Here is an 18904-nt window from a genome sequence, read left to right on the forward strand (position 1 = left end):
GAGTCTCAAAAAATATATTACACAGCTTGCAGGCGGGGATGCAATATTCTCTGGGTTTCTGAGTAAGTAATGCCTGGATTCCCCTGATGCCCCTGCTGTGGGGACAAAGACACCATCACGGTCACTGCACTCAGCACACCCTGGCAGCCGATGGGATTCCCTCCTGCCTTCTACTTGCTTGGACAGTGAACCAGCCTTCTAATCCGTGAAGTACTAATCTCCAGTTGTGGTATCTGGAGCCCTCTGCCTGGACCTACCACCACATCGCATCATTCCTTCCCATTTCACTTGGGCTCTCAATTTCTAGACTGGTTTTTGCCTTAAACATACGCTGTACGTAGTTCTTGGTAACTTCCAATTGCTTGGCTTCTAATCCCTCCGTTCCTTTGACCTCAATAAATAAATAAATAAATGAATAAATAAATAAATAAATAACTCATTAGCTAGTATGGCAATCTGGGACCCAGACTTTGCTCCAGAATTCTGACTGGTCTTGCGTTTATTCTGCATCATCTGGTGCTGACCTCCTTCTCGATAACTATATTTCATGAAGGCAAAAGCTCCTAAGGACATTTAAATCCCTCTTTCTGATATAAACGCTTTTCTGTGTAATGGCAAAAATGGATTCCCCCCCCAAACGACAACAAAAAAGAAAGTCTACCTTTTAACCTCTTAGTTTAGAAGAGAAATAAAAGTTCTATTATTTAATGGACCTTTAAAACAGCTCTGTGAAACAAGCCTGTGCATTTGTCAGAAGAAACCATTGTCAGTACTTCAAACATTCTGATTCAAACAGCACAGATAATGTAAACGCACTTTAATCTTCTTGCAAAAGTCTGCAACAAGAGAAAGGATGGGAGGAAAAAAACACATTGGCTCTTGATGTTTCATTTTATAGGCAATCCTTTGCTTCTTGGCTGATTAAAACGCTGATTCTCTGGTTCTTTGCTTATTTAATGAGGATCCCCTTAAATACCACTGTCATTTATAGAGCACACACTCCAAGAAGGTTGCCTAAAAGACTTTACCTCAAAGGCCTGAAAAGTCAGCCCGACATAGTAGCCTTCTGACACCGTTATTTTCCACACGCATTCTTTCATCGGTCTGTAATCATCGGGATAATTAGGAGACTGAATCTGTCCTTCATTCTTACGTATCTCACCTCCACAGATTGCTGGGGGAAGCAAAGTAAATAAGTAAATCTAGACATGACATTTCATTCTCTTCTAAAAATAACATTTTAGTTCAGTGCCTGTAGCTGAGTAATTCCATAAAAATCAGGTTATAAAAATCCAACTTGGCTGGTTATACTGTTGTAAAAATTTAGATGGTAAAAATAAATAAATAAATAAATAAATAAACAAACAAACAAATAAATAAATAATTAATTAAAACAAAGCCCCCAAAATTCTAGCCATTTAACTATAAATATTAGATAGTAGTCATCACAGGCATAAGTGCTTTTTAAACCACCAAAACAAAAAGCATATTTTTAACACTTAAAACCTTGAGAGATTTTACAAGTTTTGTGTGAGTCTGCTCTGTGGTTCCCTGAGCTGCTTCTTTCGGTGATTTGACCTCAGGTAAAAGAGCAGATCAGGAGAGAAGCTGCACAGAACTCTGGTCCCTGGCCATGGGCTAATGTCATGTGCTCAACATCTGTGGCTCCTTCCAAATAATCCTTTTCACTGCCGTGCAGTTAATCTTTGAAACAAAATGCCTCCTTTTACTTAAATGTTTAAGGGAAGCAGAAGTCTGCTGTCTTCTACATTTCCTAAGCCCCTGTCCGAGCAGAGGCAGGAGCAAGAAGGGCCTCCTCCACCCACAACCAGGCAGGCGCAGAGCAAGCCAAGAGCACAATGCCAGTGCCTTGTCTTCGAGGAGGAGAGAACAGAGCGCCCGGCAGATTCCTCCCTGAATGCTGACCCGCTCCTTTAGACAAAGCGTGCTCCAGAATGTGCACAATCACTTTCTGTGCAGTTTCCTCTAACAGAGCTTTTCAGCAGGGCAGGCACCAGACAGACACAAAGTCAATTTGAAGGAAAATGATAAGTTCCTCACAATATTCTAATATTATCATGAAAAAACAAACAAAAAAACAACCACCACCACCACTTGCAGTTTAAGAACTCTTGTGCCCTTTTCCCCCCAGTACACATCCCTGAGTTCATTTATATGTTACTACATGAACGGTACTAAAAATGCATTTTACATTCACTAAGTATTTTTATTAAAATTCATCCTTGTGAATATTATAACACAAAGTTTCAAAAACTTGTAATTAAAATACAGCTACATATAGTGTACTGAGATTGTATTTATTTATTTATTTTTCGGTTTTTATTTTCGTATATTTTTGAGAGAAAGCATATTTCTATTAAGAGTTACTTAGAGGAAGTAACCTGTATATCTCAATGTGACTTGCCTTCATAGAGAGCTGCAAAGCCTTTTCCTACCCAATTACTGCTGCTCCGAAACTCAATCCACATTCTGCTGTCTGTAGAGGTAAGAACTTCAGGTAATTTGTCCCCACAGAATCTGCCTAAAAGAAATAAAATAATAAAGAGAGAGACTCCTAAATATGACTCTGTATTCTAATTGCTTTCTACAATAACTATATATATTTATATTTACATTTATATTTATATTTATATTTATATATGACCTGATTTGGTTCCTATGGCTATCCTTAGTAACTAGAACCATAACCACACCTTTCTATTTACTTACTAGTGGTAGATAAATAAACCAATCCTTTGTGTCTATTTATAAAATATTAGAACATATCCTCAGATTAACCACCTGTCAGAATCTTTATTCTGTAGAATGAAGAAATAGCTAGTTCAAAGACATACTTGTAAAAAGTCATGTGGGGCCATCAAGGTGGGAATATTATTCTATGAAGAACAGAAAAGAAGTATAAATGATGCTGAGAAGCCCATTTAAATCGTCAGTCTGGTCATTCGTAGGGGAGTAACTTGGTTAAGGCTCTGCCTCAGCTCAAAGTGGAGTTCCTTGTCTAGCCAGGCTCAGTGATGACTCATCAGAGCGGCGGACACACTGCTCCGAGGTTCTCACGCTACTGCATACACTCCATCTCATCTATAACGCTACAATCTGTAGTGCTAGTAGGCAGAATGGCAAGTAGTATCAGAAAAATGGAATATAAGCTCTAACACTTTTATAACGGTGTATCCATAGGCAAGAAAAATACCAAAGAACATAATAAATCCTGTCATGTCTGCTTTCTTCCCTCAACCCTACACAAATACTCATTACTGTATGTCTGCCACTGTGCAGTAAAATTCCATGAGATAACAAAATGGTTAAATTCCATTAATAACAAAATGGACAATGCACATGAAATTATTCTACAAACAATAATATATTGTATTCCAATTTTTGCTTGCCCCTGGCCATGATGTCCTACATGGCTTTAGTATATTTGAAATGGCAGTCAACGTGAAACAAATTCATAGTAACGGCCAACAGGTGAGGGACTGTGTTCCTAATTGGCAAAGCACAAGTTGGGCATGTAAAACAGTGAAATGTTTCTTCAACTGTAATGTGCCTATGAATTGCCAGGGAGTCTGTGAAATACAGTCTCTAATTCAGGAGGGATGGTGTGGACATAAATTTCTACATTTTTAACAACCTTCCAAGTGATTCTGATGTTGCCAGTCCGCTGGAGGGACAAGGTTTTGGAGGAAATGGTGGAGAGAGCTTTCCACAGGAAAACTGGGGTCCGACCAGGGCAGTGTGGACCTTCAGACACTACTGCTGATGGTGCGCTTGGAGGAAGTGTTCTCCAATGTTTTAATTTACAGTTGATTCTCCAATATGAGTTCAGCGAAATGTTTTCTTTGGGACATACACACATGCATCACAAATTGCTTCATCTAGGCCAAGAATCCAAATGTCTCTGAAAATGTTTTCCTCAACCTCACTTCGTTCGAACCTTTGTGTCTCCTCTTTTTTAAAACATTTCGACGGGGCTCTCTCTTGGACTCCTAAGGCTGCTGTCACTTTTAATAGAACAGTGTCCATGCAATAGGTTTGAGATGGTAAAAAAAAAAAAAAAAGATCTGTATGGTACATAAATGCAACTGAGCAAAGCTACTTCTAAGAATAAGGGTAAAGTCACAATCTAAAAAAACAAAACAAAATTATTAGATGCTGACATGCCAACAGCTTTCACCTTCATGTAAAGCAGGGCAACAGGAAAATGCCTCATGCAAGTTAATGGTGGGGGCTGTGGTTTCACGTTGGCAGCAGAATTCCCTGAGCATCAAATCTGAGCTATGATTTATGACACAAACTACAGATGTCTCTTCCCAGCCACAATAAACTCTCTGAGAAGCAAAACTGTGTCGTTTACAGTACCAGCTAACGTGCGTGCATAGGAAACCAGGTAGCAAGTGCTGTACCAAACAGCTCACATTCTGTTGCCTGAGCAAGCAAACACACACACACACACACACACACACACACACACACACACACACTTTACCTGATCTTCCCATTAAAACCATGATTTCTAAAATTAAAACTACAGAAACACTGTGATGAGTAGTCACTATAAGCATAATAGATGTGAATGCTACTTCAAGTCATTATATTAAATCAGATCTGAGTACTACACCTCATATTTAAAGCTAGTTTAAATCAATCTATTTATCTGTCGTACATTTGCTGTGGTTTGAAAAAGAATAGTAAAATGAATATGCTGGTCACATTCAATTTTAACTCTAAGGTGACTCTTGAAAGAATCAATAGTCTTTAAGCAGGACAGACTATGTGCATGGCTGCAGAGAAGGAAATTGATCTCTTACCAAGGAGAGCTGATTTCCTCCAGTACCCATCTCTCACTTCAATGTAGTCATACCAGCACAAACTACTTTTGTATAAGTCCATCGTGGTAAAATTTAAAACGATCTGCAAAACAAAGAGAAACAGCACCAAGTAAAAATGACTGTAACTGCACGTGGTGATTTGATTCTTGGAGGCTAGGAAATCAGGGCTACTATGAAAACAGATGCTAATTTTTTTCTACATTAGTATTCTCTTAATTATTTTTCTTTACAAATGCCACACACACACACACACACACACACACACACACGAACACCACCCTGATTTCTCATTCTCACTAATGTTCAATAATATAAAAGCAGGAATATTTTAGCAACTAAAGCACAGTGTCTGCAAATTTGACCAACTGTGAAAAAAAACAGAAACCTTCATTCGTATAGTTTATTTTGAATTTTCTAAGATAAACATGACTTAAACCATGAAACATTCTGATTTTGCCATAAATGTCCTTTTTAATAATTTATTTCAAAGATGATCAGATATATATAACCTCATTAAAAATAACCACCATGTGCCATATTCCAAGTACATAATATTATTTGTATGTGTTGAAATATTCAAGAACAGCTCTAGAATTTGAATTTGTCCATGTAACTATAATCAAAGGCAGATGTCACTATGCTTCTCTAGATCCAAGAATATATATTCAAAGACCTTTCAAGTTAGTTCATGCACACGACTCTTTATTCTGTACTTTGTTTTGAAATGCTGCTGCTTTTTGTGATAATTCAAAACAGTTCTTGGCAAGATAATTTTCTAACTATTTTATAAAGAGACTTTACTTTTCAAATTCTTCATTATATCCAAAGAAGAGTCAAACTAATGAGAAACTCACCTACCTGATGAAAAAAAGTACATTTGGAAAATATTTTTTTTATATTTGAAAACTCATTCTGGCCTAGCCAGCGTGGCCCAATAGTTGAGCATCAACCTATGGACCAGGAGGTTATGGTTTAATTCCTAGTCAGGGCACCTGCCTGGGTTGCAGGCTCAATCCCCAGTATGAGGCACTTAGGAGGAGGTCATTCAATGATTATCTTTCATCATTGACATTTCTATATCTCTCTCTCCCTCTCCCTTCCTCTTAAAAGTCAATAAAATATATATATTTAAAAACCACAACTTATTCTAACTCTTTTCTGCTGAAAACAGTTAAGATAATTAAAGCATTTGATTAATCTGTTCTTTATTCCAGAAAATGAAAAAGTCTTTGGCTATAAGCAACAAATTATAATATAAAACTATAGTTTGTAACACTACACAAAGAATCTTTTTGTGATGATATAAAAACCTAGATGTAAGAGAACTCTCAAGGAATGACTAAAAAAAAGAAACAAAAAGACATACCAATCAACCTGAATCCACATTCAAGAAATTACTACCATGTACTCTTCTTTCTTGATATTTAACAGGAAGTTAAGTACTAAATTAAGGCAAACCAATCTTTACCTACCTTTTTCCAAGAATGAAGATACACATAATAATAAATATTTTTCATGGCACCTTATATATCTGCATCACAATGACCACCCATAATACTGTATAGCAAAGTTGGTTATACTTGCATATGTAAATAACCATTTTATGGAAATAGAAACTAAGAATTTATCAAACTACAATGAAAGTCAATTGTACCTAATAATAGCATTAACATTTCACCATTGAATTGAATACATTTCAATTACTTTAAATGTACTTTCTAGATTACAAAGAAATGAAGTCTACTAAGGATGTAAAAATAGAGACACACTTTAAAAAATGTAATACAGCAGATGAGGCATAATTTGGTTTTAAGAAAATGATTCATTTATTTTTATCTACCTTATTCATAGTTTTTCTTTTTTCTTTGCTTTTCTTCTCTTGCACCTAATTTTATCATTCCAAATATCTTCAAAAATGTTTGCAAAAATATCCAAAAGAGCCAAGGATAAAAGGACTTATCTTTTTCTTTTCTTTGTAAATAATCCTCAACAGCTGACTATCAAAATGCATTATTTCTGAACTATTTTTCTGAAGATCCCAAAATGTTTCTCCTCTATTTCTGAATACCAATACAACATTAAGTCATTCTTAGGACATAATTGGGAAATAATTTCTGGTTTTTCTCAGGGAATACAACCAGTGTTAAATTTCATTCGCATTTGTATTTCCCATATGGCAATCACAAGGGATTCAAGTCTGTATGGCCATACAAGAATTCCTTTACTACAGCAGAGTTGGCACAGCTAGGATACAGACATGAACAGTAGACCCCAAGGCTTATTTTTTGCCTTCCTCTTGGGTTTAAAGGGGGGTTTTATACTAGTGTAAAAATAACTCAACCTCCTCCTCAGTGGGGTAAAAAAGGTGAGCTAAACTGGAAGTATGTATATCATCCAATGTTATTCAGAATTGAAACAATGTGTTTGGATTGCTAACAAATAGTTAATATTTGAAGTCTGGAACACACACACACATTTGGAAGGAGAATAACTCTAAACAGAAAAATTTTCCTATCTTGTTTTTGAATCTTCTATTTTAAACGGCAAGCACCATAGAGAAACAAAACTGGCTTACTTTAACATAAAACACAAAGCCCGTTCAAAGCAGAAAATATAATAAAAATAGATTTTCTGAAAATCAAATCGGAGGGCTCTGATGTAGAAATAAAATGCTGGCCCTTTCCTAAAGTTGCTAGCAGAATCCATACATGAATTACAAACCATAAGCACTGGAAAATACTTGATTGTTTTATATTATACTATTATATCCAAATACGTTGCATCTTTTTTTTTTTTTCAAAGAATGGCAAAATAAAAACTACTGAGAACAATTACATAGATGTTTTATTTCTTACAAGTATTACCATTTATTGATGTAAGATTACCCATAGTTCTCTTGGAAAAGGTGATTGAGGGAGATATAAGGAACAATTTTAAGATTTCCCGTTATCAATCAAGAGTTTTATCTGTTATTCTGTGAAGTTAAATTGATACAATTGTGGTGGAGTTTGCTTATTAAAAACTGCTTTCCAATGATGTAGAAAAAGTGAAGAATATTGAAGAAAGATGGATCAATAGTCTAGGGACCAGGTGTTTGTAAGTCTTTAGAGGAAGATGTAAATCAATGAACTTTTGACAGAATGATGAAGATGTTATTGATTACCTAAACTAATTCCATGAGAACCATGGAAAGATCAACTAGAACATTTATACCTTATTGTGCTGAGGATGGGGAAGATATTACAAATCTTGTCAATTACACTGAGAGTATGAAGTGGTTATTTGGAAAGAGATATTAGAATCAAAAGCAGTAAATTAAACAGATTTCTGGCCTTAGCCAGAAGCAACTTATGAAAGTCTTATCAACTCCCTAGGGAAACTACAGTTTTCTTCACAGAAATCAGACTTAGAGTAGGAGCAGAACAGGGATCAGGAAACTATACGCAATGCACCACACCCAGCCCACAGCCAGTTTTTATAAAGAAAGTTTTGTTGGAAACATTCCTTTACATATTGTCTAGGACTAAATAATAGAACCAAGTGTTAGAAACAGACTGTCTAGCCTGCATAGCTAAAAATATCTACTGTATATCATTTCCAAAAAAAGTGTGCCAATTCCTGGAATAACTGATCATTAAATTTTTGTTCAGCTTTGAACTGTATCATGCTAAAGGAAACAGTTTGCATCTTTTCCTACGTCTAGAAGCCTACTGTGATTGGGAGTCAGAAAGCCAGGATTAAAGTTCTAGCTTCTCAGTTTGTTAGTTTACTTAAAATTTCTGAGTTTGAATGAATTTTATCACTGTAAAATGGAGGTCATCATATCAAGCTGAACTCAGCACAATTAAATCTGAAGGACTTATTTGGATAATGTGTAGAAAACACTAATAATTTTTCTGCTTAAACATATGTGATATCTGTATTTTTAAATTTTGATGTCACCGTCAACTAACTCACAGGGTCTTTTAAAAATGTAATAGATTTTATTATTTGTGAAGTCAAATATATATACATTACATAATTAGTAGAGGTTTCATTCAGTGATTATATACTTTGCTGCAAATAGTTTGCAGAAATCCCATTTGGTACAAATTAATTTTTTGTTATATTTAGTATATATATCTTATTATTGCTGACACTATTACAGATAAAACCCATTTCCCCCACCCTTACCCACCACCACCCAGTCTCTGTCCCCCTCTCTCCTGGCCTTCACCACACTGTTGTCTGTGTCCGTGGGCTATGCATATATGCTCTACCTCCCTTTCCTTAATTCCCACTCCAACTTTATATCCAGTCAATTACAATTTCTATAGATGATACTCTGAAAAAATGTTCTCCTCCTTCCTTTTTCAGCCAGTGCTCTCCATGTTTCTCTGAATTAACTGCACTAACTCCAAGATCTGAGCTCTCTTATCTGCAAATCCAGGATAAGTTGTATCTTGCTTTCATCAACTATTTTTCAGAGCTTGCCTATGAAATCACTAGGTTTTGTCCTTGATATATGTCCATAAGATTCCTGATAGCAAAGATTTCTTTCACACACCAGAAGACACATATTAATGGAATCAACAATTTATCTATACGGTAATTGCTAGATTTAAGCAGTGCTTTTGCCAATATAAACGTTATATTGTAAATTGACCCCATATGTGTAAACCGTTAGATGAGTGGTTAACAAGACTTTTTTTTTTTGCAAAATTAAAGTAGTCAAATGATAGCTTTTAAATGGGTTATACAGGAAAAGAAAAAAATGCTAACTGTATTCAATATGTAAGAAGTCTATCCTTGTTAAAAGATCAATCAGTTCTGAGGGATGGAAGAATCGATACTGTATGCTTTTATCAGCTCAGCAAGGTTACATTCTCGGCTGCACAACCTGGACTGTTACCAGCACGTCCTGTGCAACATCAAAAACAGCCTCAGATTGGACAGGACTCTGTCTTTACCTTGGCAGGCTTAGTCTTACAAGACAAACACATGCACTGACAATCTTTTTTTTTTTTTCTTTTTTTTTTTTTTTGTGTGTGTGTGTGTGTGTGTGTGTGTGTGGTAAAATAGCCTATATAATATAGAGGTAATATGAAAATTGACCCTCATGCCCTCTCACAAGATGGCCTCACCCATGTGGTCAAAGAGCCACCACAAGATGGCCGGTAGGGGAGGGTAGTTGTGAGCAATCAGGCTGGCAGGGGAAGGCATTTGGGGGCAACTAGGCTGGCAGGGGAGGGCAGTTGGGGGTAACTGGGCCGCCAGGGGAGCAGTTAGGCATCAATCAGGTTGGCAGGGGAGTGGTTAGGAGGTGATCAGGCTGGCAGGCATGCAAGCTGTTGGGAGCCAGCAGACCCGGATTGTGAGAGGGATGTCCGACTGCCAGGTTAGGCTCAATCCCTGAGGGGTCCCAGATTAGAGAGGGTGCAGGCTGGGCTGAGGGACACCCCCGCTCCAGTACATGAATTTCATGCACTGGGCCTCTAGTACATAACATAAAATTTGCCATTTTAATCATTTCAAGTGTATAGTTCTGTAGCATTACGTTCATTCATGTTGTTGTACAACAATACTTTCATTTTTTAAATGACATCCTCCCCTGGCTGGTATTGTACAGTAGGTAAAGTGTTGGCCCAAGCACCAAAGAGTTGTGGGTTCAATTCCCTGTCAAGCACACATACCTGGGTTTGGTTCCCAGCCCTGGTCAGGGTGCATGCACTATCTTTAAAAATCAATGGAAAACATATCCTCTGGTGAGGTTTAACTAACAAATAAACAAATAAAAAATAAATGAATAAATGATATTCTTTCCTGCACAAAATAATATATGCTTATCATAGAAAATAAAAGAAGGCCCTAGCCAATTTGGCTCAGTGGATAGAGCATCGGCCTGTGGACTGGAAGGTCTTAGGTTTGATTCCAGCCAAGGGCACATGCCTGGGTTGCAGGCTCAATCCCCACTAGGGAGTGTACAGGAGGCAGCCAATCTGAGTCTCATCATTGATGTTTCTCTCTCTCCCTCTCTCTTCATATCTGATATCAATAAAGAAACATTTCTTCTGTTATTTTTTAAAAAAGAAAATAACAGAAGAAATGAGCCTTAACTGGTTTGGCTCAGTGGATTGAGTACCAGCCTATAGACTGAAGGGTCCTGGGTTCAATTTTGGTCAAAGGAACATGCCTGGTTGTGGGCGATCCCCAGGAGGGGATGTGTAGGAGGCAGTCAATCAATGATTCTCTCTCATCATTGATGTGTTTTTTTTCTCTCTCTCCCTTCCTTCTAAAATCAATAAAAATATTTTTAAAAAAGAAGAAATTAAACCTATATATAAATTCAACAAGGAGAAATAAGCATTGTTTCGGTATATATTCTTCCATGACTTTGTCTGTAACATATGTATTTTAAAAATTAAATATTTTCATGGCTCTGACTTTTAACCTACTTATTAAATTTTCCAATATATTGAAAACATTGTCGTCTAGTTCCAGGAAACACACAGTCTTATTAAAAAAGAACATTTGTAACATGAGTGCCATGATGTTTCTAGATAATAACTCATGTGATAATCTTCAGGAAGATAAACTTAATGATATTTTATATCACATTTTATTCCTTCTTAATGAGTATGCTTTGATAAAGAAATTATCAATAGGTCTTTCACTTTTATATTGGCCACTCTGAATATTTTTGAAAATTAGAATGTTTAATCTTTTAAAACCCATTATAAATTTTTAAACTGTTTAGTCTTTTACTTGATTAATCAAACGAGAATTAAAAAAAAAACAAAGCAGATTAAATTTGAAAAATGAACCTCTGCACTTATATGAAAGTAAAAAAGAACTCTTGATGTTATAAACTACCTTCTCTCCAGGGGTCACAGAGATCCTCCAGATGCAGTGTGTGTAAGAAGGGTAGCCATTGGGAAATCCTGGAGAGGAAAGATTGCCATTGGACTCTTGTAGGGTTTCTCCACATGCTGAAATAAAAACAAAATACATATATTTGATTTTTAAAAAAGATAAAATCTATTATTTACTAAAAAATATAAGATCATTTTTCATTTTAATGAAAGGTATGGGCATCACAATTAAAAACGTGAGTCTTTTAGTGTTAGACAAGAGTATGTATTTGTATTTTATAAAAGACTTTCCCTTTTTAAATTATTTATTTTTATGTCTCATAAAAATTTCACTATACCTAATAGGATCACTGGGGTTAACCAAATCACGAGATTAGGAGATCAATAATCTGGCCTGTAAAAAGTCCTTCCTCGTGGACATCTCTGTCATTCCTTCCCAAGGAGCCAGTAGCCAACTTGTAAATGACCCATATTTTGATTCAGGACAGTAGCTACCTTGTTGATGTGGCTCTGAGACCACAAGAAACATTCCACCAACATATTCAATGTAAATTGAGGCTAAATTCAATTTACACTGAATTATTCCATGTGAAAATCGAAAAAAAAAAAAAACTTAACTAATAAGTAATCCACAAAAGTGGTACCAAAATGTAATCACAATGAAATTTTTCTCAAAATAAGCCCCCCCAAAACTGAAAGATAAAAACACATCATGATGCCCTGGCCAATTTGGCTCAGTGGATAAAGGGTAGGCCTGCGGACTGAGGGGTCTGGGTTAGATTCTGGTTGGGGACACATGCCTGGTTGTAGGCTTGGTCCAACATGCAGGAGGCAGCCAATCAATGATTCTCTCTCGTCATTGATATTTCTATTTCTCCCTTCCTCTCTGAAATCAGTGAAAATATATTTTAAAAAAATCATGGAAGACTCAAATTTTCCAACAGGATGTAGATGTTTATTTACTCTCTCTTTTCTGTTGATCATAAGTACAAATTGCTGGAAAAGCAATTACATTTTTCTCTTACTAAGCCTGTCTAATTTCTTGGAAGTAATTACTAGTCATCTGAAATAGCAAATTATCAGCTCCACAGCCTTCAGTTCTGTATGATTGATATCTCTAGGGCCATTTCAACAAAGGCAAAAGCAGAGTGTAATTAGTTTATTGGTGCAGCCAAGGTCAGAGTCATTCTATAATGGGTTTTCCTGTTGTTTTGTAAGACATGGTAGGAGCTACGTGAACCTAGGATGCTTTAAGTATCCTTAATCCAAAAATAATTCCTATGCTGCAGCCAGTCATCTTTAAACTTTTACTCAACAACAATGTAGAAGAGACTGAAATAAAAACTGAGATATTTCCGTATGAGAGGCCGATAGCTACCAGCAGCTCATCATATCCTTGGTAAGCTGTCAATGGCTTTGAATATCTTAACTTAAATGTAAAAAAGATGATGACTTTGAAAACACAAAATAGAGCTGTAAAAAGAGTCTGATACAATATAAATATTTACTAAGAAACACAGATATCATGTTTGCACAGCAGAATAAGTTTAAAGTATTAGTAAGCAATGTTTGTTGTGATAAAACCAACTTTAGAACAAGACAAAATGCTCATTGGTCAAAAATACGCAATTCAGAACTTTTTATTAATCAAGAAGGGCATTTGTTAAATATAATGTTACAAGGATCCTTAGAAAAATTAAAATGTGTTAAGATTTATGTATGCAAACAATGTGCTTCTCACTAAAGTCAGTTTAGATGCTAGTCATGTTGGAGTTGAGTGTGTTTCAATGAAAAGAGCTATAATTCACAACAATTTAAAAATAAATTCTATAATGATTGAAACATCCACTAAACTACAATACATAGAATGCTGATACTGTATTTCCTATAATAGAATTAAAACAATGAAATATAGTTAATCCACAAACACATCAATAATGCTATGATTAAAAACAGATTATATAAATGAAAAACAAGTATAACATATAATTCAAAAATAATTTCATAAATATATAGCATCTACTTATAATGCAAGAAGTACAAACAATAGTCAAGTTGTGGTAAATATTTTTCCATTTTATTCAGTATATGTGTTTGTCCCAGGCTACTTAATTTCTACTAGTAAAAGATTTTTATCCATTTTCCAAGCCATTTGTGGATTAATGCTCAGATATAAAGAGCAATTTTTATTATTAAAAGAATTAAAGAAAAATTACCAAGGAAATGTGACAATACTAAGCTAAAAAGCATAGTCTTCCCATTTACTCTGCAAGGTATGAGAAAACTATTATGGTATTTCTAATTATGTCATACAAGTAAGTATTATAAGCTTCCACCTCAGTTTTATCTTCTATAAAGTGACTATCTGGCTGATATGTATTTCATAAAGTAGCTTTGTAAGGGTCAGCTATTATGATGCCCTAAGGTATGACATCTTCTTACATAGCTTTTTCACAGATAGGAAGATTGTGGTCTTAATTGTAAGAATGTGTTTTTTAATTACAAATGCAGTCATATCCAGGGGGAGAAAAGGCTTAAAATATGCAAAAAATTGTTATCACTTTCCTAATTGAAATTACTCTAAAACAAAACATAATTCAGAAGTTGAGCTTCTATCTCTCTAAGCATAAGACATGATCTTATATGTATAAAACCATAAAGATGCCACACATTCACAAAAAAGCTATTAGAATTAATAAATTCAGCAAAAATGCAGGATAGAAAATCAACATATAAAAATCAGTTACGCTAACAACAGGGGAAAAAAATTAAAGAAAACAAAGTAATGGAAAGAAATTCTGTGTTTATGGATTTGAAGACTTAATATTGCAACAATTTCCATACAACCCAACATTACCTACAGATTCTATGCAATCTCTATCAAAATCCTACTGGTTTTGTAGAAATGAAAAAAAAAAGTCCTAAAATTCATATAGAACCACAAACTCTGAACAATTAAAACAATCTTGAGGAAAAAAAAATATGGAAGTTTCACATTTCTTGACTTCAAAACATATTATAAGTCTACAGTAATCAAAACAGTCTGATTTTGTCATAAGATAAACATGTAGAACAATGGATAAGAATAGTCAAAAATAAGCCCATGTATATACAGTAAAATGATATTCAAAAAGGGTGATAAGACTAAACAGTGGGGAAAGGACAGTCTCTTCAACAAATGGTGTTGGGGGAACTAGTTATACACATACAAAAAAAAAAATGAACTTAGACCTTTATCTATCACTATACACAAAGTCAACACATAACATTTGTATTTAAAAGAAAGACATCCCTAGAAGCTGCTTTATTATAAGGTATTTACCTTACATTCCTCATAAATTCACTGTTACTTGACATATTTAATTAAGAAAGAATTATGAAGATAATATTAGAGTTGATAGTTGGTATAAGTACAAAGTAGTTATAAACAATAAGGGTATTGGGCTACAGAAAAAATAAATGAAGAGAAAATGCAATTAAAGACCAGAAAAGCCACAACCTCTGATATCTATGTGTGAACAAGGTCAGGCCTCCTTTCAAGATTAAACTCTAAGGAACAGCTTTATAAGATGCAGAAACAATAGAACTTTGAGCACAAACTGATACGGAATAAAAAAGTTGGAGTGAAAAGTAGCCAAGTGGCTCTTACTGACTCTATTCACCAGCAATTTCTAACAAAAACGGCAAGACAGATGCCAAAGAAATAAGCAGTTTTATAAAACCCTCTTCTCTATTAAAAGCAAGAAACAACCAGGTGTAACTTTATAAATTCTTACTTTCTTAGGTGATTCTCAGATGAGCCATCTTATTTAGACTTCAGTGTATAATTGTGGATCTTCACCACAATTCCACTGACGCACTTGGAGTTACTGCTAAACCGACAGCATCAGTGTAGCTGAGCTGTATTTTGACAATGGCAAGTGTATGTTTACCAACATCATCAGTGCTCTCATTGTGAGGAAATTAAGAACCTTAAATACATAACCATAAATAGGGCTCAGAATTACCATCTATGAAAGAGAGAGAGAGAGAGATGGAAGGGATGGTTTCAGTGCTGATAGGGACAGAGAAAGAACAGAAAGAGGGATCGTTAGAAAAAGAGAGAGTGTATTGCTTAGTGAGTATGAAGGATGGATGACTACTAGAATTAGTGGGATGATCACACTGTAAGGTATAAAATGTCCAATAGCTATATTGTACACCTAAAACTAATATAACCAACTTAAGACTGAACGCCAACTATACTTAAATAAACAAAAAAATTAAAAAATGAAAACAAAACAAAAAAATCAAGCCCAGGTCATTCTCAAAGACCTTGGGAATTAAAAGTAAACATATCTTTTTTAAAAATATAAACTTGTATCTTTCAGTTCTCCCTTACTCCTTGCAGCTTATAAGCTGCAATACAAAGACTTGCTTTAGAAACACAAGGTATCTTCCTCATTAATGATGATGCCTGTATGCTGTGGTTTTTGCCATATTAAACAAAGCAATGTACATATTACTATACTAGAGGCCTGGTACACAAAAATTTGTGCACTGGGTTGGGGGGGTAGTCCCTCAGCCCAGCCTGCCTGCTCTCACAGTCCAGAAGCCCTCAGAGGATGTCTACTGCAGGGAGCAGGCCTAAGCCGGGGTCTGGCCTCCCTCTGAGAGAAGTGACTGGGCCAATTAGGAGAAGGTCCTGCCCCCATCACCCCACAGCTGTGGCCACTGCTGGGCACCACAGCTGCCGGCCCTCCTCGGCCCCCCACAGCCGTTGTGGCTTTGTCTGGAAGGACATTCGGAAGGATGTCCAGAAGACATCCGGTCTATCTGATCTAATTACCATATTACTCTTTTATTAGTGTAGATTTCAAATTAGAAAATAGCCCATTTCTCTATTTAATGATAAAAGTCTCAAGTGAAAATTATGCTTACTAATTATTTTCCTATTAATAACTAAAATATTCAAGAGCCATAGATTGAAAATTAAATTAGTGTCATACACATGTGATTCTTTCAATTCCCACTGACAGTTCTACAATTCAGTGTGTAAATGCATCTCTAGTGTGCTCTTTTAAGTATAATGTACAGACATATATATTTAGAGAGACAATCAAAAAGTTTTATATGAGAACTGTCCATTGGACAGTTGCTATCAATCACATAATCTTTTCCATAATTTTCTATTTTGAAATTTAAAAAGCACAGTTCATCCAATACTGCCAGAAATTAGCCAAGGAGTACCCATGTCTTTGTTATCATAGTGGTGACATTTGCTTATAAATTCATAGTTCCTATGAAAATTTAGATTTTAACAAATAAATACTTCACAAGCATGTGTTTTACATAAATACATGGACAAAAATTCTGGAAAATCCATGTTAAGTAAAGTTAAGTATGTTTCTTTGAAATAAGGTAATTTAGAGGATTTTAAGTATACAGTAGGTGCATAGAATATACATTTCCAAATTGGAAGCTGACTCTTTTTTCCCCCCATGGACCAATAAAGTACTAGTGTTCCCTTGGAACTTTCTTATTAAGACTTTCCATTAATCTTTTTGATAACTTTATTCAGTAGAAAAAACAACCAGGTCTTTCCATTAATCTTTTCAACAACTTTATCCAGTAGAAAACAATCAGTAGCTCATTAGCAACATGGTTGGAACAAATTTTTTTATAACAAAGTTATCCATTCCAATAATAAAATTATAATTTATATACCATTAAGGATGGGTTACTTGCAAGAAAAGATCAATCAGGACTCAAATCTGAAGTCCAACTAAAGGACATTCTTTTATATTGGCAAGGAGACTCAGCATTTGACTGTGATATCATGCAACTATTTAATAATTATCAGACAAACATGCTTTTTGGTCTTTTACTCCTTAAATTAAAAGAAAGAAAACACACTATCCTTGTGCTTAAAATCTTATTTCTAGAGATTTGTTTTTAATTATATCAGTGGGTGTTCCAGAGTTCTCTCCTATTTCATTTTCTGATTACTGACTTTGAACCAAGTAAGTCACTTGCCAGCATGGAAAGAGACATGTAAACAGTTGAGTAAATCGTGGCTTATTCATCTGGAAGAGCACACTCTGGCACAATTACGCCTCTGTGTTTGTATGGTGCAATACCTGGACATCTATACAGCTTTCTTGCCTGTGCAATATCTCCTTTGCTTAAACGGGTCCGCTGACCGATTGCAGGACGTATGCCATTATCATCACGAGAAGGGAGAATAGTGTCCAGGAACATCCCCCTGAAAAAAATCAGAAGCAAGCCACACATAAGTCACCCAGTTAAGTCACATGTCCTTCTTACAAGTATTAGGGGTTTTTTGGTTGTTTTTCAAACCCAAGTCAATCACAGGGGGAAAACATCCGGGATGGGCTTTAAATAATGTGTCAGACTTTCAAAACACTTTTACTAAAGTAGAAATAAAATGTGTGCTAAATACAGGGAGTTTCCCCTAAAAGTATACACAATTTTATAACTGATGGTTCAGTTGATGTTTCTTTCTTTTCAGATTTAACCCACTGGAATTAATAAATTATTTAAATTGTGTATACATTTTTTGGAACACACTTTATGTATGCCTAACATCAAGTCAGTGATGATATTCACATTTCCTTAGAAATGTATATTACATGATTTTCAAAATCTAGAATTCTATGGAGTTCCCCACTACATACACATGGCTTTTGTTTGGATCTCTCAAGCAGATCTAAGAACCCCTTGTATTACCAAGTTGTAAAACAAGTCTTCCTCATGTAGCTATGTTTTCTTAAAGACAACCTACCATAAATATTTTTGAAGTTACTAAAATTATAAAATACACACATATATTGTGTGTGCGTATGTGTGTGTATGTAGGTTCATGTCTTAGTTAAACTACTAATTTAATATTAGTATTATTCTAATTAAATCTTAGATTCTTCTAATCTTAGTATTCTTCCAAGTATTACAGTACATGCTAAAGAGCAAGGGAAAACAAAGAGTGTCAAATTTTAGATAAAAGAGTATAAAGCAAAAGAGTTCAATGATACACACACATACATATAGTATAAAATTTTCAAGTTAAAATTAATAATCAAATAACTACCTAAGTAATGCCTTAATAATAGTAAGGTTGGCTACTGAGTTGTTTGTTCCAAGGTTGTAAGAGAAATTCACTATTTTTCTTAATATGCATAACTAAAAATTCTGACTAATACA

The 18904-nt window shown here is 35.1% G+C and overlaps 1 protein-coding gene across 2 annotated transcripts in view; it reads right to left on the reverse strand.

Moving 5' to 3' along the window:
* Positions 1-18904, reverse strand: part of TLL1 (tolloid like 1) — a 155120-nt gene that overhangs the window by 47907 nt on the left and 88309 nt on the right. For both annotated transcript variants that reach the window (XM_084884377.1, XM_084884378.1), the window contains 5 exons: positions 17824-17948; positions 11706-11821; positions 4833-4935; positions 2426-2542; positions 1029-1174 (listed from right to left, as the gene is read on the reverse strand). In XM_084884377.1, coding sequence (XP_084740503.1) covers positions 1029-1174; positions 2426-2542; positions 4833-4935; positions 11706-11821; positions 17824-17948 — 607 coding nt within the window. The remainder of the gene's footprint in view (positions 1-1028; positions 1175-2425; positions 2543-4832; positions 4936-11705; positions 11822-17823; positions 17949-18904) is intronic.

This window comes from Pipistrellus hanaki (assembly GCF_964339955.1).
Source record: "Pipistrellus hanaki genome assembly, chromosome: 5".
Classification (NCBI taxonomy): Eukaryota; Metazoa; Chordata; class Mammalia; order Chiroptera; family Vespertilionidae; genus Pipistrellus; species Pipistrellus hanaki.